Source organism: Fundulus heteroclitus, chromosome 2 (assembly GCF_011125445.2).
Source record: "Fundulus heteroclitus isolate FHET01 chromosome 2, MU-UCD_Fhet_4.1, whole genome shotgun sequence".
NCBI lineage: Eukaryota > Metazoa > Chordata > Actinopteri > Cyprinodontiformes > Fundulidae > Fundulus > Fundulus heteroclitus.
This window is the reverse complement of record NC_046362.1, coordinates 17,959,858-17,984,753: the sequence shown is the minus strand read 5'-3', so window position 1 is coordinate 17,984,753 and position 24,896 is coordinate 17,959,858. Positions and strand designations below refer to the sequence as shown.

The following is a 24,896-nucleotide window of genomic DNA, read 5'->3' as shown; positions in this document are numbered from 1 at the left end:
TGAAATAAAGTCAGTCAAACAGTAGCGTGATGGTCTGGGGCTGCTTTAAAACCTGGTCAACTTACCAAAACTGATGAAACTAGGAATTCTGCTCTCTCCCAAAAAGTCCTGGAGAAGAAAAACCCTGAATTTAAACTCAAGAGCACTTGGATTATGTAGCAGGACAATGGTCTGGGGTACATCAGCAAGTCCACCTCTAAACAGATCAAAAAATGCAAAATGATGGTTTTGGAGTGGCCTGGCCAAAGTGTAGACATAAATCCAAATTAAATGCTGTGACAGGACCTTAAACAGGCCGTTAAATCTTGAAAATCATATGTTGTGGCTAAATTAAACCAATTCTGGGAAAGAAGGATGGGTCAAAATTATTTTAAACACTGTCATTCCCAGTTATGCACAGATGTTAGTAATGTTTGACAGCTGTGTTGCACAATTAGTCATTAAGTTTAGGGGACTGCTTTTCCGTTTAGGGCTAATTTGGTCCCTCAATAAAGGAAATTAACTTTTGAAAACGGCTTTTTGTTTTCACCCAGGCTATCTGTTTGAGACAAAATGTGTTTGATCTTAACATCTAGGTGTGGAAAAACAGCAGAAACAAATCTGTTGAGAGGGCCAGCACTTTTTCACAAAACAAATGAGAGTGAGAATCTTCTGTCCTTGTGCCCGCTGTATACCTAATTGCCCCATAGGAATAATAAAGATAGCATCAGCCTTTCACACCGAAATAAAAGCTTACTAGTCTATAAATGGTAACCTGTTTGGTATGGACTCAAACTTTTCATTAGCTGTTGAAGAAGCCTTTTTGACTTTAAATACAGTTTTAACTATGTTACCTGGTCTATTTTTGATTACTTCTCTTGTTTTATTTTCTAGTGTCCTTTTAATATGTGTAAAATTATGCAAAAAAATAATTCAACCCCTGTATATTATAATTAGATGTCAGGGATCTGGGTGGTGTTTTCTTCTCAAAATATCTTAACACACAGCCATTGATGTCTAAACCGCAGGCAACAAAAGCGAGTACACCACTAAGTAAAAATGTCGGAACGGTGCTCACTCAGACCCATCCTCATCATGGCCAGCCATAGAAGCTGCGGACACATGCTCAGTGTCATATCCAGATGTTGTCTTAAACATATGAGGGCTGCCAGCATTGCTGCAGAGGTTGAAGTGGTGAGGGTCAGCCTGTCAGCGCTCCCACCATGTCGCACACTGAATCAAATTGATCTGTGTGGCTGGACATGGATTACCGGCATCATGTCCTGTGGTCTGATAATAAACTTCTTTGGTTCAGATGGTATCAAGCGTGTGTGGAGGCAACCAGGTGAGAAGTACAAACACAAGTGTGTCTTGCCAACAGTCCAGACTCCAGAAGGGTGAGAGTGTCATGATTTGGGGCTGGCATGGGTGCTACCGGCTATAGTTCACTGAGAGAACCATGAATGCCAAAATGTACGGTGACGTGAAGCCTAGCAAGATCTCCTGTCTTCAGAAACTGGGCCGCAGGGCAGTATTCCAGCATGATTACGCCAAACACACCCCCACCTTGCTAAGAAAGTGAGGTGTAAGGCCAGCGAAGCATGTCTCCTATGGGGTAAGATAGCTTTCTAAATAGATTTGTACATAAAAGGATAGTTGTGTCCATATCAGTCAGAAGTTGTGCATAACAAACATTTGTAAACTCATAATAATTTAAATCACATTCAAAAGATACAACATACGGTTTAAATAGTTACAACTTCAATAACTAATAAATACAAATTTCAAGTTTAAATTTGTGCTTTACTCTTTATGAACACAAACAGTAGCGGCTGCTTGAGAATACGGATTTTTTCTTTGAGAATACGAATTCACAACAGTGGTCTGACGTCACGGTTTCCAAGGCTGGTTAATGGAGCAAAGAGTGCGAAGATAGGAGCCGCGCATGCGTTCTTCAGACTGACCGTCTCAGAATGCACCGCGGCTGCAGCTTCATTCCAGACAGCGCAGAGCTCACAGTGGTAGGTTAAACATTCCCTTTTCTGCTGCTGCTGTTCTTCAAAAGTACGTTTTCAGGTAGTTTGAGGCGAGAACATTATACTTTTAAGCTTCCCTATGTGGCCTGTTTACAGAGTTAGTGCGTAATTTTAATAAAAAGTCCGACGTTGAGCGTCTGTGCCAACTGGTAGGTTTTTTAAGATTGACAGCCTATTTCCTACTTTTATCTTTAAAAAAACAACATTGAGGATGGTATTAAATATGTGATCACGTTGAAATTGTGACTATTTATCTGTAAATAATTATAATGAAAACATAATTTTTATATATTAGTAACAGTAAAGGGAGTAGAGTTAAGCTACTTTGTCTAACCTTCACAGCATTGTTCATTAAGGAAAAGTTATTTCTGTCTGTCCACCTTTACAGCGATTAATCTATAAATTTTGTGCAGTTAGTTCAGTTCATTCTTTCAGTGAAATGGTAGAAATACCAGAGAAGGGAAGCCATTTGTTACATTTACTACTATACATTTGACCCTTTCTTTCTTGAGAACTATAATAATCTGCATGTTAACCACATATAGTTTTATGGTGTGAAAAGGTGAGAATTGAAAAAAACAATTATGGTAACACTTGGCATTTTTTATTTACAGGTTGAAACAGAAACAAAATATGTGAGGATAAACACTTCTGTGCAAATCCTCCAAGTATTTTTTAATGAAGGGGACCTGAAACCAGCCTTCTAGCTAAACAGGGCCACCATCGTCCTCCTCCTTCAGCTGCTGCCCATCCAGAAGGTCCATGAATGGCCACAGGAGATAGAGGTGACCCTCTGCTGGCTGGCCTGTGGTGCATCCTATAGGAAAACAGCTTGCCAGTAAGATCTCTTACCTTCTTGTCCTTTAAATAGAGCCAACAATGACACACAATTGATACATAGATTATATTAATTGGATAGAAGATTAAGACATATCAGCATATTACCTAAATTACAAGTTAATTTTTTATTTGGTACAGGTCTAGTGGAGGCACGCTACAACAGACACCACGCCAAGGCTGATAAACATCATTGAGTGTACCTTTGGTGGTCTGAAGACACGGTGGCGTTTCATCTTCTTAAGGGTGCTGGAGGTCCGCCCGACGTTTGCCCAAAAAGTAATCGGCGCCTGCTGCATCCTCCACAGTATTTGTATAGCAGCAGGTGACCAGCTAGATGAGGAGGTTGACCCAGAGGAGGATGGCCATCCGGCGGCTGAAGACAGGAAGCTGCTCCAGCTGGCTGCATGTTTAAGTGAACATGACTACACCTGACCTAACGTAGATCAGTTTTAGTCATGTACACGTGCTGCTTCATTTCATTTTTTTCACCACCTGTAACAATACATAAAATAATCAGTGAATTAATTTCCATTCCAACTATTTTTAATTGTATGTTTGTAGGTGTTGTCTAATTGTATAAGATGTTAATAGAAGTTATTTATTTGTTTTAAACCACGTTAGTAACTGTTAATTTGTTGAATATGTTACACCTTCATTCTGTTCCAAAGTTAAAACATTTGTCTAAAATAAATGGTTTTTTTTTCATATATTGTTACCATTGTTTTCTTTCCCACTTTCTCTTCTCAATTTTTCGTGTCCTCACTTAGGAAAAACATTTAAAGAATTTATTTATTTATAGATTTTATATTAGGGCTGGACAATATAGAAAAAAGCATATTGATAAAAAATGCATATTGATGGATAGATAATTATCAAAAAGATTTAAAACCTGGCTCTTATAATATTGCTAAATGACTTAATTTTAATATATCACACACAAACACTCAATCCCAAATAAATTCTTATTTACCCAACATTTTTAACCAAGGAAGGAAAACTGTCTCTATAACCAACTTTTATCGACCCTTGTTTTCCCCTTATTGTGCCACACGTCTTTCGACTGATATATATTGTTATTAAATTATCGTCCAGCCCTATTTTATATGATGCTGTCATTCTTGGGAGACATTTACAATTTATTCCAGCAATTATTGAGTTAATAAAGCAACACGAGTCAGCCTGATAAACACAAAACAAATAAATCACTCTTTTTTTTTTAATTACGCACTAACTTTGTAAACAGGCCACGTAGGGAAGCTTGAAAGTATAATGTTCTCGCCTCAAACGATCTGAAAACGTACTTTTGAACAACAGCAGCAGAAAAGTAGGAGTGTTTAACTTACCACTGTGAGCTCTGCGCTGTCTGGAATGAAGCTGCAGCCGCGGTGCATTCAGAGACGGTCAGTCTGAAGAGCGCATGCGCGGCTCCTATCTTCGCACTCTGTGCTCCATTAACCAGCCTTGGAAACCGTGACGTCAGACCACTGCTGTGAATTCGTATTCTCAAAGAAAAAATCCGTATTCTCAAGCAGCCGCTACTGTTTGTGTTCATAAAGAGTAAAGCACAAATTTAAACTTGAAATTTGTATTTATTAGTTATTGAAGTTGTAACTATTTAAACTGTATGTTGTATCTTTTGAATGTGATTTAAATTATTATGAGTTTACAAATGTTTTTGTTCGTGGGACATCCTCAAACAGAAAGTGGAGAAGTGCAATGTTTCTAACACCCAGCAGCTCCTTGATGTCAACATGGAGAAGTGGAAGAGGATTCAACAGGCAACCTGCGAAGCTCAACTGAGCTCCATGCCCAACAGAATCAAGACAGTGCTGAAAAATAATGGTGGACGCACAAATTACCGACACTTGGGGCAGAGTTTGAACATTTTCACGTAGAATTTTAATGCCAATGGTTTTAGACATCAACAGTTGTGTGTGTTGATGGGACAACAAATTTACTCTTTGTACAATGACTACATTGTATCAATGTGTCATATCTTCCACCAGGCTAGGGCACAGATAGACCCCAAATGGTGCCCAAGCGCTTGCCCTTTTGCCCTGTATGAGAAAACTTCCCTTTCCTCTGGAGCCACATTTTTTTCTTTATTCGTCAATCTATATATCTATATATATCTATATATCTATATATATATCTATATATATATATATATATATATATATATATATATATATATATATATATATATATATATATATATATATATATATATATATATATATATTACACAAAGCTTCAGCTCTGTGGAAGCATGATCCATATATTTGAAAATGCTATTTAGCTGTTGTTAAGATCAACTACCCAAAGTGGGCTTGTCATTTGAAATGAACGATAGGTTTTAAGTTGTTTCAGTTTTAAGTTTCAAGTTGGTATGGTATGTGATTAGTGTAGTGTAAAGTCCCTTAAATGATCATCTAAGGGACTTTAGTGTAGTGTTACCACTGAGCTATATAATACACTGGAGTGCTGATTTTGCCGAAAAACTGAAGTCACTGGCCGCCATCTTGCTACTCCCTACTCTCACAGAATCCCATAGGATTTGCTTGCAACAACAAGCAGTTTTCTGGCTGAGTGAAAACGTTTTACAGGTAATTCTACAGTCAGTGGACACTATCAACTACTAGGAAATTAGGTGCTGAAATATTTTACATGTTATTCATATTAAATATATATATATGTGTATATAAGTATGTGTATATGTATTTATGTATATATATGTATACACATATGTAAATATATGTTTTTGTATATTGTTATTTATATATTTATAAATGTTAAACATTTATATTTAAATGAATAAAATGCAAAATATTTCAGCACATGACTTTCTCAGTACTTGATAGTTTTAGAACATAACATAAAACCATATGGCATTTGACATTTTAAAAGTCTTAAGCCCCCCCTGAACATGAGAAAATCATCGTTATTCGATGCTGTAGCGCACATATTCTCTAGTTACTGAGGAGAAATATGGAGTACCAATATGGCGGCTGGTGGCTTCACAGCGACTCGTTCAAACAGACGGTGATTAGCACTCCAGTGTATAATATAGCTCAGTGAGTGTTACCCGAACGATCCTGCTCCCTTCACACACGTCAAGACTACATCTCCCAGAATGCTCTTTCGCGGTAATCATAAACCAATGAGGACTCGCTTTACTGACTGGGCGCTAAATCTGGAGTTCGTTGTTTTCCTGGTCCTGCAGCCTGAAGTGGCCGTTTTAGCAGTTTAAGGCTTTGCACCAGTTTAATGGACGTTAAAATCTACGAACAGGCGGCGTGATTAACCACACGCACGTGCTCTAGTCTGGCGTCGCGAGCAATGTTTAGGGGAGACGCTGAGCGCCGTCTCGTGAGCAGAACTCCTGTAGCCTCTTAGCTAGCACAACCTAGCCCAGCCGCTCACTAATAATGTCTGGTTTGCCTCAAAACAACCTGAAGGAACAGCTGGCGAGACACAACAACGCTGCTCAGAGCAAGCTGTCTCTGGCTAAACCTAAAACGGGGTAAGTGTTGTTCCTTCCCAGCAGAGAGCGAAGAAAGCGGCTAATAGCTCTGAGTGCTAGCTAGTATCATAGGAGTCATTTATCTTTATTATTTAGCGTTCTGTGATAACAGCTGCTTATCCGTTCAAACTATAGCACTGGGACTTTAGAACTATCTTTTCTGTCATTTTTCAATGAATAAGTGAAAGATAACAAGTCAAGTTTCAAGTTCTGAAGAGCTACATTTGCTGCTTCTACCAAAGACACTTTTACCAAGTATATAAATATGTATTTAAAAACGCTTATGCAATTCCTTTAACTAGGAATCAAAAAATGTATCCGTCTTTTTTTATCAGCATTACCAAAAGAGTTACATATTGAGCCTATAAAACAAAATATTTATCAGTAGGTCCGTGTGTAATAATTTCAAGACTCGTGTATTTAGATTTTTTTTTAATGATTTATTTATATATAGAACAGGCATGCATGTAACCTTAACACACACACACTGAAAGAAAAAACTTGTTTGCCCAGTCAAAGGAGTGGATAGAATACCTTACATCATATATAACCTGCCTTTTTTTGTTTACAAGATAAGCAATAATCATAATTGACCAAATGATGTTGCTGCATTCACGCATAATATATAAATAGTAAATATATTAATACTACCCGATATGGTAAACTTGGGGAATCTCCTGCATGCATATACAGACATAAAAGTTAGACAATATGCATACATACCCACATACAGGTGAAAAGATTATCCGCAATCCTTTCCTCTCACCACAGTTTTCTATTCCCACTGTTTATCATATTTTTGCACAAATATTTGAAAGCTTTCATAATCGGACATTTAGTTTAATTCCACATACAGACTCTTCCATAATGTCACACCACTGAAGCAGCATTAGGAAAGCTTTCAACCGCAACCAAGCTCTTGTTTGTTACAGCGTTTTAAAGGTGACAAAGATGATCTTTGTTGAATGCTGTAGCTTTTTAGTGGTGTTTTGAAACGTTAGCTGATGTGTTATGATCTTTTATTCAGCTGAAAGTAATTCGGTACTGCAAAAAAGGCTATTTTCAAAATTAAAACAAACACACAAATCTATCTATAATTAAATCCTTAAATTATTAACTACTGTCAGGACCATGTACAGATTAATTCATCTCGTGCCCACGTCTCTCATAATTAGTTTTTACTGTATATGTCCTAGTAAATGTCAACTGAAGCTATTTAGTTGGTTTAAAAATGGAGACTTGTCTCCATGCAAATCTTCAATTTTGTCAGACCAAAACTTGAGTTGTAATGCTGTTAATAGAACTGTAGAAATTATTAAATGTTTGGCTTGTTGGATGAAGCCTCGCTGCATTAGACGGCCACATCTGACACAGATAAGTTTGCCCACCGTGCTAAAAGTCAAACGGCGTTCTGGAAGCATACACAATGTGAGAAAGACGAGATACTGTCATCGTAATATTTCTAAATAATATATTGCCATTGCAAACTCTCGAAACGGTCAGCTTTTTAAAAATACAACACTTGTTTTTAACTTTCAGGGCTTTCTTGTTCAAAAAGAAATCCTCATCAGGCACAACCAGAGTGGAATACCCGACCAAGGTAAACAGTCCAAATGGTTTGGCAAACAGGAACGTGAATGTGCCCACGAACAGCCTGGTGACTAAATCTCCTGTAACATTTTCAAACAAGCTTGAAAGAACTCAAAAATCCAAAATCAACAGCTTCTTCCCTCCAAGTTCAAAATGCACGTCAGATTTCACCAGCCCAGCAGGCAACTCCCCTTCAGCAAGGGAGTCGCCGCCGGTAGAGGCTGGCGTTAGGATGACTGCTGCTCCTGCTGAACCTGACAACCAGCCCTCCTGTGGCGGGAAAGGAATCGGCTCCCCAAGTTTGGATGTATCTAGTTTCCCGATGGATGACTGGGATGATTTTGAAGACTTTGAAACACCCGCCAAATCAAAAAATGACTCCATCTGCTCAGAGAAATCGGCGAGGGTGGCCATGGCGATGTCATCTTCTGATGAATTCCCAGAGTTCAGAGGGAAAAAAAGCCCCGGTCCTGTTCGCTTACAAGCGGAGTCGAAGAAGAAGAGCAGTGACCAGTCTTGTATGGAGACGGAGGAATCCCGGGTCGGTAAAACCGTTTCACCAGAACCCAGTTTAGCTCACGAACCTTCAGAACAGGAAGTGGAGGATTCTCCTGTTAAAAGGACCAGAAGGCGTTGTCCTCCTCCACATGTGACGTCTGTGTTGAGTGACAGCGACGATGAGGTCGCCGTTGCATCTGAACCTTTAAAAGATAAAACAGGTAAATGGTCCTCTGCTTTATTTTGTTTGAATATGGAAAGCGGATACAGTTCTAACAAGTGTACTGACATACAAGGATGATGGTGGAATATTTTTGTGCCTCTCAGGGGAAAAGGGAAAATGGGTTGATCCAAAAGTGATAGATCTGAATGACAGCTCTGAGCCTGAGGAAGACGTTGATTACATTCCTCCTTCGCCTCCTCCTGATGCGACCTCGTACACAACTTCTCCAGCAGAGACAAGGTGGGCAGATATTATGCATCACTGTCTGTTGGGTCTTGCTATCAGGATTAAGACTTTTTGTATATTAGTTTATTCATGCTTTCTTCCGTGTTCCATTTTGTTGTTGTGTCCATCGACTGACTTGTTTATTGGATTGAGAACGGGGCAAATTTGAATAGTAAAGTTTGTCATTTTGACCAAATATCTATCATACAAACATTTTCTGTTCAGTTAGCTTCTATTTGTTTTGTATTTACCATTGAATGTATTTCATAGAGGAACATTTAAAATGGCTTTTTTCAATCTTTAACATCTACTTATGTAGATAGTATTGTTAGAGTGACTGCATTTGATTGAAAATCTATTTGGATTTATCTTAAGCCCGCTTATCTTGAATCTGTTCATCTGCTTGTATGATAGACTGGACATTTCAAAAAGTTAATATAGTCTCTTCTTTTCTAAAGAACTCAATCAGGTAAAGTTCAGAGCAGAGACAATACTTTCCAACCAAACGGCCATGCCACAACTCTGCCTTCTACGCACCTCTCCAGTGACAAAACAAGTGAGTTTGTTTTCCTTTTAATTACGTTTTTATTGTTTCTGGTGTCTTTAGCTCTGTCTTACCATTGATTTATTTTCATTGTTGCAGAGGAACAACTGTTTAGTGCTATGGAGGCCATTTGCGCTCTGGTTGATTCCATCCCTGAACATGAACTGATCGGTTTGTCCTGTGGGAATGAACTTCTGCTGAAGAGAGCCCAAAGGTTTGTTCATTTCGGTCGGCAGAAGATGCGCTGGTGTCGTATCCGATGGTATCCGAGTATGACTGCAGTCGCTCCCCTTCTCTTGCAGGAAGAGGATTCTTGCTTGTGGGGCTGAGTCTTTGTCTAGGATGATGCAGCAACCAGACAGCACGGTGATTTCGGATGGCAGCTTCATAGATGCCTTTTCCAGCTGTGGTGCATCTAGTCTGTCACCCAGCGGTTCCCTGCCTGTGGACAGTAAAAGAAATCTCCCACCCCAAAGATCTTCTCTGAACTATCACTCCGATTGCTTTGATGGGTCCAGTTTGAACCCCCGGCACAGGACGGACAGCAAGACTATTTACGCAGAAAGTGAGAGTGTTTGTGATTCTCCGTCACCCCCCAGCTTCACAAAACCAGCATATAACTCCTCGGAGAAAACAAGCTCTCACGCAGATGAGGCAGATCTATTCTTCTCATCCAAGAAGTCAAAAGATGTTGAGCAAGACAAATCCAAAGCGCCAGCCTCTGCAGCTGCAGCAGACTTTGAGGCAGACGACTTCTATGATGACGATTTTGATATTGATGACTTAAACGACTCTGACATCCCTGATTACTTTGACGAACCCCCGACCTCTTCTGTGTTGAGTCAAAACCGAAGCACTGCACCAGCCGCTGTGAAAGAAGGAGGACCAAACCAGTCGTCATGGGACAAGAAACCCGTGACTCCTGTCTCTGCTCCAAAACCTCAGAAGATTTATTCACCAGGCAAGGCAACAATCCAGCCACATTATGTGTATATTTACACTAAGAAGCACGAAAAAACAGCTATTTTCCTTTCTTTCTCAAACCCTTTGAGGCAGTGCAGTTTCACATTCGCTCACTAGATGGCAGTTTTTCGCTAAAGTGTTGTTTTTTTTATCAGTCTAGTGATGCATTCACACGTAATACGAACAAGATGTTTGGAGCAAACACAGTACACAGCATTATGTTCCTATTCAATATTAGTGTATTGCTCACTAAGATGCAATTTAACAGATTCTTCTTCTTTTGTGTCCTATTTTGTAGAGCCCAACTTCAAGAACCCAGCGCACGATCGCTACCGAGGCTTTAACTTCCCCCATTCACAGGAGATGATGAAGATTTTTCACAAGCGTTTTGGACTCCATCAGTTCAGATTTAATCAGCTGGAAGCAATTAATGCTTCTCTTCTGGGAGAGGATGCATTTGTTTTGATGCCAACAGGTTAGTTTAATTTGACTAAATTTAAAATAAACTCTTTCCAGTAAGATGAACCATTGCTTGCTTTGTCAGACTGTTCATATACAGGAAATGCTGTAGTTTTGGTTACTATTTTAAAAGAGGTTAGCGTTTCAAGCAATCTGAACATCAACAATAAGAAGCTGCTGCATTTTTCATCCTCCTTTTCCAGATGCTTTCATCAAAGGGCTCATCTAATAGGCACATTACACATTTATTGGGTGTACCTGTTACAGGATCTATTGCTGTAAACGATTGTAAACTGTGTTTCTCAAACTGATGTTTACATTTTTTTTCTTGTTTTGTAGGTGGGGGTAAAAGTTTGTGCTACCAGCTGCCTGCCTGTATCTCAGCTGGAGTCACTGTAGTCATTTCTCCGCTTAAATCGCTTATTGTCGACCAGATCCAGAAACTCACCACCCTAGATGTAAGTGTTGGGGGGGGGGGGGGGTGTTCAGATGAAAAATTGTGAAAGATTATTAACCAAACAATAAAGTTACGCTCATTTAACTCTTAATTTTACTTACTTACTACATCAAACAAAAAATGTTTTCTGATTGGATGTAAGACGGCGACAGAATCTTTTGCTGATATTTAGTTTTCTTGAACTTAATACATTTTATTGGGAATATTCAGACTTTGACTAACCATTACAAAAATAATTCAATATGAAGTTACTTAGATGTTTCCTGAATTTCAGATTCCAGCAACGAGTTTATCTGGGGATAAAAGTGATAGCGAAGCAGGAAGGATTTATATGCAGCTCTCCAGGAAAGACCCGATCATTAAACTGCTGTACGTCACACCTGAAAAGGTCAGTTTTTGTGGTTTGTGTTGGTAAAGTTTAGGCTAGTTTCTTTTCTTGGTACGTAAACCTTTTTTGGGCGTTTTGTATTTCCTTTAAGGTGAGCGCAAGCAACAGGTTGATCTCAGCTCTGCAAAACCTATACGAACGAGGTCTTCTAGCCCGCTTTGTAATCGATGAGGCACACTGCGTCAGTCAGGTGTGTGTATAAACAGTTTAAAGCATGCTTATATTGTGTTATTAATCTTTAATGAGTTGTTCAATTGTCGCTACATTTTTCAGTGGGGTCATGATTTTCGTCCAGACTACAAAAAATTGCACGAACTGCGTCACAAGTTCCCCAACGTACGAATGATGGCTCTGACGGCTACCGCCAACCCCCGGGTGCAAAAAGACATCCTCAACCAGCTGAATATGAGCCGACCGCAAGTGTAATGTTTTTGCATTTGTCAGACGGCATCATTTATTTATGGCCGCAGCTCTGAACGCAGACCTCAAACAGCCGGGGCTAAACTGCATATTTTCTGTTTGTTTCCCAGGTTTACTATGAGCTTCAACAGGGCAAACCTCAAGTACTCGGTGTTGCCCAAGAAGCCCAAAAAGGTTGACGAGGACTGCATCGGCTGGATCAAGAAGCACTACCCGCGTAAATAATTCAGTCATCCTCGGATTCTGCTGCTATTTGTGGAACGCTGTTGTTACTGCGAGGTTAAAAATTAAACTGCATGTGAAGACTTGAGGGCAACTATAAGAAAAAGTTGTCTGGCTAGAGCTCCTGCTATTATTTGTCACTTCATTGCGCATTTATACCAAAAGAATAACGCTTGAAGTATTCCCCCACCTTGGCATGTTTTGTGTTTTAGTGATTTTTGCGTCTCTGACCCCGGCAGGTGACTCTGGCATTGTGTACTGCCTGTCTCGTAATGAATGCGATGCCTTGGCGGAGAGTCTGAAGAGAGCGGGAATACAGGCCCTGGCGTATCACGCCGGACTGAGTGACGGCGACAGAGAATATGTGCAGAGCAAATGGATCAATCAGGACGACTGCCAGGTCAGATCACAACTCGTGGAAGATCAATGAATCAAGATGGGTTAAGCCGCCCTGTGGATCCTGATTGGTTTCTGTTTGTTCTTGTGTCCTGCAGGTCATCTGTGCCACCATAGCCTTTGGCATGGGTATAGACAAGCCTGACGTGCGCTACGTGATCCACGCCACTCTGCCTAAATCAGTGGAGGGTTACTATCAGGAGTCGGGACGAGCTGGCAGAGATGGAGAGATCTCTCACTGCATCCTATTTTATTCCTACAATGACGTCCATCGCATTAAAAGGATTATCAGCAGTATGTGATAAATTAAAATGAAACTATACTTGTTATGGCGGCACGGGCTGGTTACTGATATTGTGATTAAACCAATGTTTTAAATAATAATGGCCACAAAACCACGAAAAAAAGTTTCCTTCGTACTGTTCCTATGCCTTAAAGTCCTAATTGAAAACAATATAAGAGGAACTCTTTCTCTGGGAGGATGGACCATAAGCCAGCACATTGTTCCTCCTCGCCTACCTGTGGGTGCACACTGCTAACCTGACGAGCCAGATGAATTTCGTTCCGCTTAGCTCCGCCTAGCTTCACTCACATCCATCTGGGACATCTCCCATAGAGAATGATTTCTCCAACCAATTTTATTGTCCAGCCAATCAGGACGCAGGGCTGGAGTTTCATAGATGTGACGTAGTGGAGAAGCGACCGTGAGACTGATTCAGACAATGGCGGCTCGCATCGAGGAAGCAAGCGTTAACATTGATGCTGCTATTTCTTCCGTGTTGTCCAATCTACCTAATATTGTTTCATCAAAAGAACATCAGAGAACAGCTCTGAAGGCTTTTGTTGGTGGAAACGATGTTTTCGCCCTTCTCCCGACCGGATTTGGCAATTTTTTTTTTTTCCTGCGTCGCTCTCATCAGCGTCACGGGTTAGCTTCGGTGTGAGTAGTTAAAATAGCACGTCGATAAAGGTGACAGACAAGTGGCTTATCCAATCATATGCAAGGATTTTTGATAAGGCCCAGCCTTCTGAAACGCCATTCCTATGGAAATGTTCCAGATGGATGAGTGGAGCTAGGCGGAGCGAAATTAATTTGGCTAGGGTCAGGTTAGCACACTGCTAGTCAGTTTGGTATATTTGGGAATATTTGTTGGTTCTCAGTTTTAAATAAAAACAAATCCCATCAGAATATTTTTTAACTACTGTGATGCTGTGATAATTCGACCCAAGACTGGATTAAGTTTTCATACCTGCCTGAGCCTACTAGTTATTAAATAAATTTAGGTATTTCAGGGTTATAAATGGTGCTGAACATGTTTTTGTGTTTTTATTTTTTATTTTTGGTGTGGGATTCATATTTTTGTCCCTTTAAGTGGTCTCAGATTGTGCTTTCTTTATCAGTGGACAGAGAAGGCGACAGACACACCAAAGCCACTCACTACAACAACCTACACAGCATGGTGCACTTCTGCGAGAACATGATGGATTGCAGGAGAATTCAGCTGCTCGCCTACTTCGGAGAGCTGACGTTCAACAGAAACTACTGCAAAGACCATCCAGACGTCAGCTGTGATAACTGTGCCAGACCCAACGTAGGAACGCGTTTTCGTTTTCAGCTAAGGCTCGTACGAGAAGCCCATGACACAGGCGCAGCAGTGTTTCATTTTATGTATTTATTTTTTTATACAGCAATATAAACTGAGGAAGGTGACCGACGATGTGAAGAAGATTGTGAGGTTTGTCCAGGAGAACTGTGAGAAAGTCGGAGCAAGGTTTGGGAAGACACCTCAGCAGAACCGACTGACACTGAACATGCTCGTGGACATCTTTATAGGTAAGCGCCTCTACTTCCTGGTAAGAAAACCAGCATTTAAAAAAAGATGATGTCTTACTTACTGTGTATCATGTTTGGAAACACGTGTTCTCCAGGGGCTAAATCGGCCAAGGTCCAGACAGGAATGTATGGGATGGGAGCTGCTTACTCTCGCCATAATGCAGACCGTCTTTTCAAGAAACTTGTTCTAGATAACGTTCTGGTCGAGGATCTCTACATCACCGTCAATGGCCAAGCGGTGTCTTACATCTCTGCAGGACCAAAAGCAACGAACATACTGTCTGGGCACATGGAGGTAACTAACTGGGTACACACAACGGGATTGATTATGAAATATTTTCTAGTTAGGGGCATAATTTGACTTCATTTTCTCATTACTATATATTTGTTCATACATTTGGGACCCAGGGTGGAGGAGAGCTTTAGCCAAGACCAAAACGTTATTAAAAAGAGTGATTAAATGTTTTTGGAACTAAAAATGACCTTTTTATTAAATGATTTATGAATGTTAATACATTGCCTGAATCCACACTACGGTACATAAAACGGTACCAAAGAGACAGTTATCAGAGGCACACAAAGTGAATAAGGTGAATAAGTGATTGAAGCTGTGTGTGAATCAAATTCAGGGAATTATTTTCGTGAAACGGTTTCAGACACAACAAAAAGTCAACTTTAAAAACTACATTTACGTGACGAGGCAGCTGTGGTGTGCCTGTAAGACAACGCTGAGGGAAGGAGGAACCCATTATAGCAGATCTCGCTGCTGCCAACGATTCCAGAACGACTGATGCTTTTGGTAAAATTACCATTGAAACAAAAAAGTTGCTAGAGGCGTCTGAAAAAACGCTAAATATAGCAACAAAAATGCTAAATGGGCAAAACCGCTGTGCACAGCGATGTTGCTGCTGCTAGCCAGCTTTGCAGCCAGGTAGGAAGAAGCAGGTGATGTTGGTTTTTCAAAATAAAGTACACTAACATTTTTTATGATATTTAAATTGATTTCAAACTCAGGTTATGGTTATGGTTAAGTGTGCTAATATAGTCTATGAATAATATAGGGTGTATTTATATTTATCATATACTTGACATTATTTTAACATGTATTAAAAAAAACATTTTGAATGTACGGCGGCTTTTATTTTGCTGTGGCAGTGCGCCACAATCAATGACATGTAGCAGAAACCCTGGCATAAAGGCATCAAAACTTTAAAGAGACAGTCCAGGAAAATTAATCTTGCAGGGTATAGATAATCATAATCTTTTAAATTTTTACACCTTTTTCTTTTCAGTTGAGCCCAGTTTCATTACTCGTCATATATGTATATCTGACGTTGAGAAGAATACAAAGAAAGTGTGAAATAAAGAAAGTGCGCACAAGGCAACTGAGAACACAACTGGAAGTTGTTGTGGATTGAAGACCCTATGTAGGGAAACTACAAACAGGCATCAATGTCTGGGGCAGTTTGGGGAACGCACCTCACGGCTAGCGCTAGCGGCCGACTGTGTGTGTTCCTGGCAACGCAAGGCCTCAGTCAATCGTTCCGATGGACGGTTGTACTGGAACTGAAATTTCGATTGTAATGCAAATTGCAGTTGACTAATAAAATTGATTGATTGATTGATTGATTGATTGATAAGACAACCAGAGTAAAGTTGTGATAACAAAACCAAATCAGTGCAAAATCACTGCAAGGCAATGATTTACAGACTCATTCAATAAAGTAAAATACTTTTGAAAGGTAGCTTAGATTAGTATATCAAAACTGAAACACATTATATAGATTGACTGACTAGATCATTTTTTTGTGTGGGTGACCGCATATTCAGTTTAGAAATTGTCTTTTTTTTTTAGCCAAGAAAATAGCCAGATTTGTGTTTACAGCAAAAGACAACAACGGTGCACTTTCACTTTCTCAAAAGTGAAAGTGCATTTTACTAAATTTTGGCTAAACGGAGGTCTGTTTGGCGGCGGAGATGAAGCCAGGACTAGTAGGGCAAGGATTTTTACCAACTTCACAGAGACAGAGTTCATTCAAAAGTTTAGGAAGTAGAGGGCAGCATTTAATAATGTCGGCGCCTCTCATCTAGACTCCAGAGGCAGGGTACTCACCGCAGTCATTTTAATCGCTTTGCAACGGGAGCAGAGTACCAAGTGCTGCTCCTGTTGAAATCCGAGACAGTGGATTACAACGAGTGAAAATCCCTTCGGCATTACACACGTTTCGCACGGCCGTGCCTTATGTCTCTCATCCAAACGGTTCCTATACAAGCCGACTTGAGCAGAAGTTTTCATGAGGTCTAAAATCTTGCTGTCCCTCCACTGAGCAGCGCATGTGGCAGGCGGCTGCCGTCCATTTTGCTAATGCTAACGGCCATCGCCTCTAAATGCTGTGTGACCTGCAAAAAGTCAGATTTGGGCCACATTTGCCTGCTGTGGGGACGGGGCCTTAGTGTCTAAAAAGTTTTTTTTTTCTTTTTCTTTTTTTTTTATTAGATTAGATTAGATTCAACTTTATTGCCGTTGTACAGGTACAAGGCAACGAAATACAGTTTAGGTCTAACCAGAAGTGCAATAGCAGCAAGTGCAGGATAAACAATGGTTCCATATGTACAGGACATGAGTTTTTACTGAATAAATATAGAGATAGATACTATTATTAACAGAATTTTACTGATTTGTCCTATGAGTATAATATATAGATATCTAGTATTGTGAACTAAATTTACAGCTGGATATGTACCGAATATAATATACAGGTGGATATTACTATGAATAGAGTTTTACAGATATGTAGAATAGCATAATATAAAGATGATTATTATAACAGAGTTTACATGTACTATGAATATATGTACAGGTGGCTATTACTATAGGCAGAATTGTGAACATGATATACAGGTAGCTATTAATTCAATTCAATTCAATTTTATTTATATAGCGCCAAATCATGAAACATGTAATTTCAAGGCACTTTACAGAATCAAGTTCAATCATATTATACAGATTGGGTCAGATTATACAGATTGGTCAAAAATGTCCTATATAAGGAAACCAGTTGATTGCATGAAAGTCCCGACAAGCAGCATTCACTCCTGGAGAAGCGTAGAGCTACAGGAAGAGTCGTCTGTGTTGTCCATGGCTTTGCAGCAATCCCTCATACTGAGCAAGCATGAAGCGACAGTGGGAAGAAAAACTCCCCATTAACGGGAAGGAAAACCTCCGGTAGAACCGGGCTCAGTATGAACGGCCATCTGCCTCGACCGACTGGGGTTACAGAAGACAGAGCAGAGACACAACAAGAGAGACAAAAAAGCACAGAAGCACACATTGATCTAGTAATCTGTTCTACATTAGATGGTAGTAGTGGGTGATCTGTCTTCCCTGGATGATGTCAGTTAACAGAACGCCAGAGCAGGTGTACCTACTATGAAGAAAAACAGAGAGAGCAAAAAGTTAAAAGCTGAAATGACGATAGTCATTTCAATGTAATACAATGCAAAACTGGAGAACAGTAGAAATCAGTAGAGTGAGAAAATTAGACCCTGATGTCCTCCAGCAGCCTAGGCCTATCACAGCACAACTATAGAGATAGATCAGGGTAACATGAGCCACTCTAACTATAAGCTTTGTCAAAAAGGAAAGTTTTAAGATTAGTCTTAAAAGTAGACAGGGTGTCTGCCTCACAGAGCAAAACTGGGAGTTGGTTCCACAGGAGAGGAGCCTGATAGCTAAAGGATCTGCCTCCCATTCTACTTTTAGAGACTATAAAATGAATAGAGTTTGGACAGAAGCTATTTAAATTAGAGTGCAGTGGAAGGTAATTGCATATTACAGTTAAAGTACGGTATTGCAAATGTATATGTAAACAATTGGTACTGTGAATAAACAGTCAGCAGTGCAGATCAATATTCAGTCATAGTTAGTAGTGCAGGATGCATGTGAACAGTTGTTACAATAATAACAGTCAGGAGTGCAGGTGAACATTACAGTCTTGTAAATAACAGAATAACAATAATTGTTAATAAGTAATTATCTGCTTTGAAAAACACTAAAAATGCTCCTTGAGATTAATTTTAGGTTTCATACTTCCAGAACCTTTTGTCTCTAAAATATTTGTTTTCTCCAGTTGATTATATGTTAGAAACATAGTTGGTCTACAAGAAATCACTAGATTTCAGTAAAAACGGTTTCATTTTACATAATTGCTAAACCTGATTTACTCAGCGGCTCAAACGGTCTTTTCAGAGTTAGGGCAGCGTGACGCCGGAGTATAACCTTTTTTTTTAAATATTTGTCACATCCAGGTGGAGTTCTACGAAACGGAGAGCGCGTCCAGCGTCAGGAAGCAAAAAGCTTCTGTCTCCAAGAGCGTCTCCAAGAGAGAGGCCATGGTTCAGCAGTGTCTGAAGGAGCTGATAGATCTGTGCAAGCAGCTGGGCAAAGCATTTGGCATTCACTATTACAATATCTTCTCCACCGCCACCGTGAAGAAAATAGCTGGTAATTTCTGAAAGTGTGCACCAGACAGTTGGATCTGCACTGAATGCGTTGTTTTCTAACACTTTACTGCCTTCCAACCCCCAGAGAGACTTTCCTCCGATCCTGAAGTCCTCCTGCAAATCGACGGTGTGACGGAGGACAAACTGGAAAAGTATGGAGCTGAAGTCATTAAAGTGCTTCAGAAATACTCCGAATGGCAGCTACCCGGTAGGGGGACACGCACCTTATTCTTGCGTGTGTGTGTTATACAGTGTTGTGATGAAGTTTGTCTCTATAGTGGACGAGCAGACTGAAAGTACTGGAGATGGCTGGATAGACCCAAGATGCCCAGAAGATGACGACACAGAGTCTTCCACCTATTTCTCCAACCAGTCCGCTGCGGGCCGGAAGAGGAAGAAAGCTCCATTCTTCAAGTATTCAAAGAAGAGAAAAGGATACGGCAACCAAGGCTACTCTTCTAGAGGGTACATCCAGTCTTGTTTTCCATTACCTTGTTGCTTCAGATCATCAGACAAATGTTATTGTTTCACCAAGATGACCCACTTAAATACAGAAAGTAGATTAAAATGCTAGTTTCATTTTTAGTCAAGGAAAAAAAGCTATCCAGACCAACCTGGGCCTTTGTGCGCTCCTCATAATCTGGCTACCACCGCCATGTTTGAATGTTGGACTGATCTCATCTAGCGGCAGTATCTCAGGACTACCATAATCCGGTTTGCTTAAATAATAAATTAATTGTAAATAATGCCGGACCGAGCCTGACCCTCTGCAGTGCCTTTCAGTAAACCTGCGAACACTCTTGACTTGGGTTGTTTAAAAAAAAGAAAAAAATATTTTCCAATTCTGAATTGATTCTAATTCTAATTCCTAAAGATCAATTCATGTAACTAAAGGTCGATTAAAAAAAAAAAAACAACACTCAACTCCGGGAGGTGAATTTTTAACTTCTTTTTTTGAATAATTCTCCAGGTTAGTGTCCAAACAGCAGCTGTAGATATCTCTGGCATCCTCTCTTTTCTACCCAGGATCTATTTGGGTTTTCTGCCCCACAGCATGTTTGTGAAAGCAGTTGTCTCAACTTTCAGGGAGAGGCCTTGGTCCTTACAGCCACCATTAACTACCATTACTTTATTAAGTTGCTGTTGAATGTTAATATGTTACTAGTATCAATATGTTGCATAACTACACAGTCATGAAATCCATGTAACATCTTAAAAAAAAAATGTAATACCAGCAATTAATGTGAGGTCAGATCGAATTTAAGAGTAGATTCAAAATCCTAAGAATTGGAATCAAATCGATTGTTGAAATGTGAATCAATTCAATTCAATTCAATTTTATCTATATAGCGCCAAATCATGAAACATGTCATCTCAAGGCACTTTACAAAATCAAGTTCAATCATATTATACAGATTGGGTCAGATTATACAGATTGGTCAAAAATGTCCTATATAAGGAAACCAGTTGATTGCATCAAAGTCCCGACAAGCAGCATTCACTCGTGGGGAACCGTAGAGCCACAATCGATACCCGGCCCTACTCTTGACGGCATGTCTGGCATTGGGCGCCGTCTTACCCAACCGGTGTTAACAGATACGTTACCCAAATAATAATCGTACGTTATTGCCAACATCGAGTGACGTTAAAGGAAGCACGGTATGGCAAGCCGTTTTAACATAAATTCGGTTTCGTCTGACTATCCCTAATTACATTCCAGATATCTTAAATTGCATTTTGACTAGACAAAACTACATTTTGACTATCCGGAATGGTAATTTAAGATATCTTTATTTACATTCTGACTAGGAAGAATAATAATTCAAGATATCTTCAATTACATTTTGACTAGTCAAAATTCCTTTCAAGATATCTCAAATTACGTCACCGGATTCGTCATTGAAAGCGTCACACATCCGTAGATGTAATTTAAGATATCTCGAACGTAATTATGACTAGTCAGAATTACAATTTAAGATATCTGAAATAAGACATTGCGTGTAAGCCCCTTATTGGCTGTAAGCTGCCCAAAACTGCCTGAACATTCAATGGCGCTGGCTGTTTTCGACAAAATTGTAAGAAAATGCCACAATATAGAAAGAGCTTTTTAAGTATGGGATATGCAGAGAGGGCGAAAATAGTATACTTGAAGAATGCTTATGAAATTTGCAATGAATTTCGGATTTACTTGCTGCCGACGCACACAATGCACTGAAAAACGGCTAGCTGAAAGCGCTACTGTCGACTCATGTCCAAGCTGGAAATAAGGAATATTCCTCAGACCGGGCCAGTTCAGTTAATAACCAGATGCAGTTTTTATACTGTGGTAAAGCATCTGCCTCTTGGGAATTATGGTAAAGCCAGCTAGCTCTTGATTTTGACATGCGAGACAGCACAAAGCATTACAGCACCCTCCTTTAGCTTCTCTGAAAACAAAAGCGCACGCCTCCGGTTCCTGTGTGATGAAATATGGCAAGCCGTTTCGTAATTCAAGATATCAGTAACGTCATTTTGACTAGTCAGAATGTCAATTTAAGATATCTTAAATGGAAAAGCTGAATAATTCAAGATATCTCTAATTCATTTAGAGATATCTTAAAAGGAATTTTGACTAGTCAAAATTACAATTCAAGATATCTTAAAAGGAATTTTGACTAGTCAAAATTACAATTCAAGATATCTTAAATTTATTTTTTACTAGTCAAAACTGCATTTCGCCTATCCAAAAATACATTTAAGATATCTTGAATTATGGTGGCATTTGAGATATCTTTAATTAGAATTATGAGTAGTCAAAACTCAATTTAAGATATCTTGAATTGTAATTTTGACTAGTCGTAATTTAATTGTAGATATCTGAAATGGGTATTTCAGATAGTCAGTAATTCATTCGAGATATCTTGAATTGACGTCTCCATACAACTCAATGGAAAATCTGATGTAATTTCGACTAGTCAGAATGTAATTAGAGATATCTCGAATAGGTATTTTGACTAGTCAAAATACAATTAGAGATATCTTAAATTGCTAAAACGTCTAGTCATAAAACAATTTGAGATATCTCGAACGTAAGGGCGATAAAACCGAATTTATGTTAAAACGGCTTGCCATACAAAACTACATTTCACCTATCCAAAAATACATTTAAGATATCTTGAATTATGGTGGCATTTGACATATCTTTAATTGGAATTATGACTAGTCAAAACTAAATTTAAGATATCTTGAATTGTAATTTTGACTAGTCGTAATTTAATTGTAGATATCTGAAATGGGTATTTCAGATAGTCAGTAATTCATTCGAGATATCTTGAATTGACGTTTCCATACAATTCAATGGAAAATCTGATGTCATTTCGACTAGTCAGAATGTAATTAGAGATATCTGGAATAGGTATTTTGACTAGTCAAAATACAATTACAGATATCTTAAATTGCTAAAACGTCTAGTCATAAAACAATTTGAGATATCTCGAATGTAAGGGCGGTAAAACCGAATTTATGTTAAAACGGCTTGCCATAAGCACGGAGCCGTCATGTGCCACCATTAGGTAAAAGGTCATGTTTCCGGTTATACAGAAACTTAATTAATTACATATTTCACAAATATAAATCTTTTCCCATTCACAATACATTAATGAATGAAATGCAAAAAGTCTCTGTTTTATTATTTGATGATTATTTAAACATTTTAACTGTGACCAAAAAAGCAAAAACAGAAGTACCTGTAGTTTGGTGGGTGGACGGTGCTGAGTTTCCTCTTCTGATACCTTTTTTATTTATTTTTTTTCTTTTGTCGTTTTAGCCGTGGATACAGCAACAATAAGTCCTCATCTTCCGGCTCCAGGGGGGGCTCCCAAAGTGCAGGTCGAGGGTCCGCAAGCTCTGCAGGAGCTGCACCAGGGGGCAGGAGACCAGGATTCATGTCTGTCCCTATGCCTCAGAGCAACCAGCGACCCTTTTTAAAGTCAACCTTTTCTTACATGAGCTAAAATCTGCTTGAATCTCTGCCTCATCAATGTTTTGTAACATCTTTTCACTGTAAGTATTGTACTTCATGTACAGATATGAAAAGGTGTGTGTATATATATATATATGTTGTAAATTGATGTGGCATGTAAAGAGTTAGACCTCAGTAACTGGAGTTCTGCTGATCTTGTTTTTTTTGTTTTTTTGTTTTTTTTTTATAATAAAGATTTTGTATGATTATTTCTCCAAGCTGCATTTATTTGCTTGCAGAAAAGAGAACTGTGCTTACAGAAACCACAGCGACAGACACGTCATTTTTTTTGTTTGTTTTTTATTATTTAATGTTTATTTCAAGTTTGAATAGTTTCCTTTAATGGCACCAGATACAGGGGACTATTGGAGAGAAACAATATTTTATACTGACTTGTACAGAAGCTTGCCTACAGTACAAACATGGGTTTGGAATGGATCAGACGAAACAAGAACTGGATTTGGCACATGGGTTTATATGAGATTTACATTTTTTTTAAGGTATATAACGTAATTTAAACAGCAATTTCCAATCGAAGGAGGGGAAAAAAACAAGGAAAACTACAAAATACACCACCAGACACAGGAGTGCACAAACACCTGACATGTATGCGCTGTTTCATGGGGGTTTGTGTGCTGGGACGTGACAGAGGAGCAGAAAGCAGAGCTGGGTGGTCATGGCAAGTTTCATTAATTGTGTTGTGCACCATGGCTTGCCAGGATTAAATATGAACATTTGGTTAAAATTAATAAGTTGATTTGTTCTGCATACTGTCTTTAAAAAAAAAAAAAAAAGAAGAAGTTGAACCTCTGTTTATGTGCCTGAAATGGTGTAAGAAAAAAACTAAATGTCATTTTTTTTATATTTCAACAGTTAAAAGTGAAATCAATACTTAACCTTTCAGTGCAAAACACATGTAAAAGTCTGCTTCAAGTACTGATCTTATTTGTTTTATAAAATCAGACAAAAGGTATTTATTACAGTTGCCCATCTGACCAAACCTTATAGCCACCTGTCCAAAAAATCAAAACATAAAAAAAAAATACATGTAAACATAAAATACAAATGTTGAATGCAAACCGACCTAAGTTTATATAATCAGTATTTTCAGACACTGTCCCTTTTATACCATGAAACTAAAAGACGCGGAGATCTTTTGCTAAAAGCGACTCTGTTCCCTAATTTCTGCCACTTTGGTTATTGTAGGATCCAGGCACAAGGAACAACATGTCAATTGATAAACCAGGAAGAAAAAAAGACAGCGGAATAAAAAAAAACTCAAGCCGTGTTACAAAATGCTATCTTACTCAGTTCAGTAACGTTGTAGTAGGTCATTGTCAGTAAACCCAGCAGCAGATTTGTATGTGCTTATTTAAAGAAATAGACATTATGAAAATCATTTAATGCATTCCTAACCACAAACCCGTGCACCCCGACCCTGTGCTCTTACAGCTGCTTATTGCTCCTAGAATGATGCTGCCCATTAAAAAAAAAAAAAATGTTGCATGTTTAGAGAGAGACCACTGAAAGCTACATAACGCTGATAGATGTCAATAAAACACCTACGCAGACTTGAAATAAACGTTCAACAACAGCAACATGGCGGGGGCGAAGAAGCATGGAACGCAAAAAGTGCCACGAGGTAATAAATAAATGTTTAAATCTCTACTGATTTTTACATTATCTAATGAAAAAAAAAATTTTGCATCTGAGAAGATTTAATGCGAAATTAAATGTGAGGTTCTTTAAGAGGTTCTACTATTTGAATACCATGGAATTGACGAATTTCTTTGTGA

General features: G+C 39.0%; 1 protein-coding gene across 1 annotated transcript; it reads left to right on the top strand.

Moving 5' to 3' along the window:
• Positions 1–6,283: 6,283 nt before the first annotated feature.
• On the top strand, positions 6,284–23,894 carry blm (BLM RecQ like helicase). Its single transcript, XM_036149900.1, has 21 exons — positions 6,284–6,378; positions 7,918–8,687; positions 8,794–8,929; positions 9,373–9,470; positions 9,558–9,672; positions 9,761–10,419; positions 10,720–10,896; positions 11,220–11,338; positions 11,612–11,725; positions 11,817–11,915; positions 11,999–12,147; positions 12,256–12,362; positions 12,607–12,767; positions 12,862–13,057; positions 14,165–14,355; positions 14,453–14,597; positions 14,693–14,892; positions 18,906–19,101; positions 19,186–19,308; positions 19,379–19,565; positions 22,906–23,894. The coding sequence occupies exons 1-21, from the start codon at positions 6,284–6,286 to the stop codon at positions 23,090–23,092; spliced, it is 4,224 nt and encodes a 1,407-aa protein (XP_036005793.1). The 3' UTR covers positions 23,093–23,894.
• The last annotated feature ends 1,002 nt before the right edge of the window (positions 23,895–24,896 follow it).

Coding starts and splice junctions, on each gene's coding strand:
- blm (XM_036149900.1), top strand. CDS start 6,284: ATGTCTGGTTTGCCTCAAAACAACCTGAAGGAACAGCTGGCGAGACAC. Junction 11,726..11,816: donor TGTACGTCACACCTGAAAAG/GTCAGTTTTTGT, acceptor ATTTCCTTTAAG/GTGAGCGCAAGCAACAGGTT. Junction 19,309..19,378: donor CTCCGAATGGCAGCTACCCG/GTAGGGGGACAC, acceptor TTGTCTCTATAG/TGGACGAGCAGACTGAAAGT.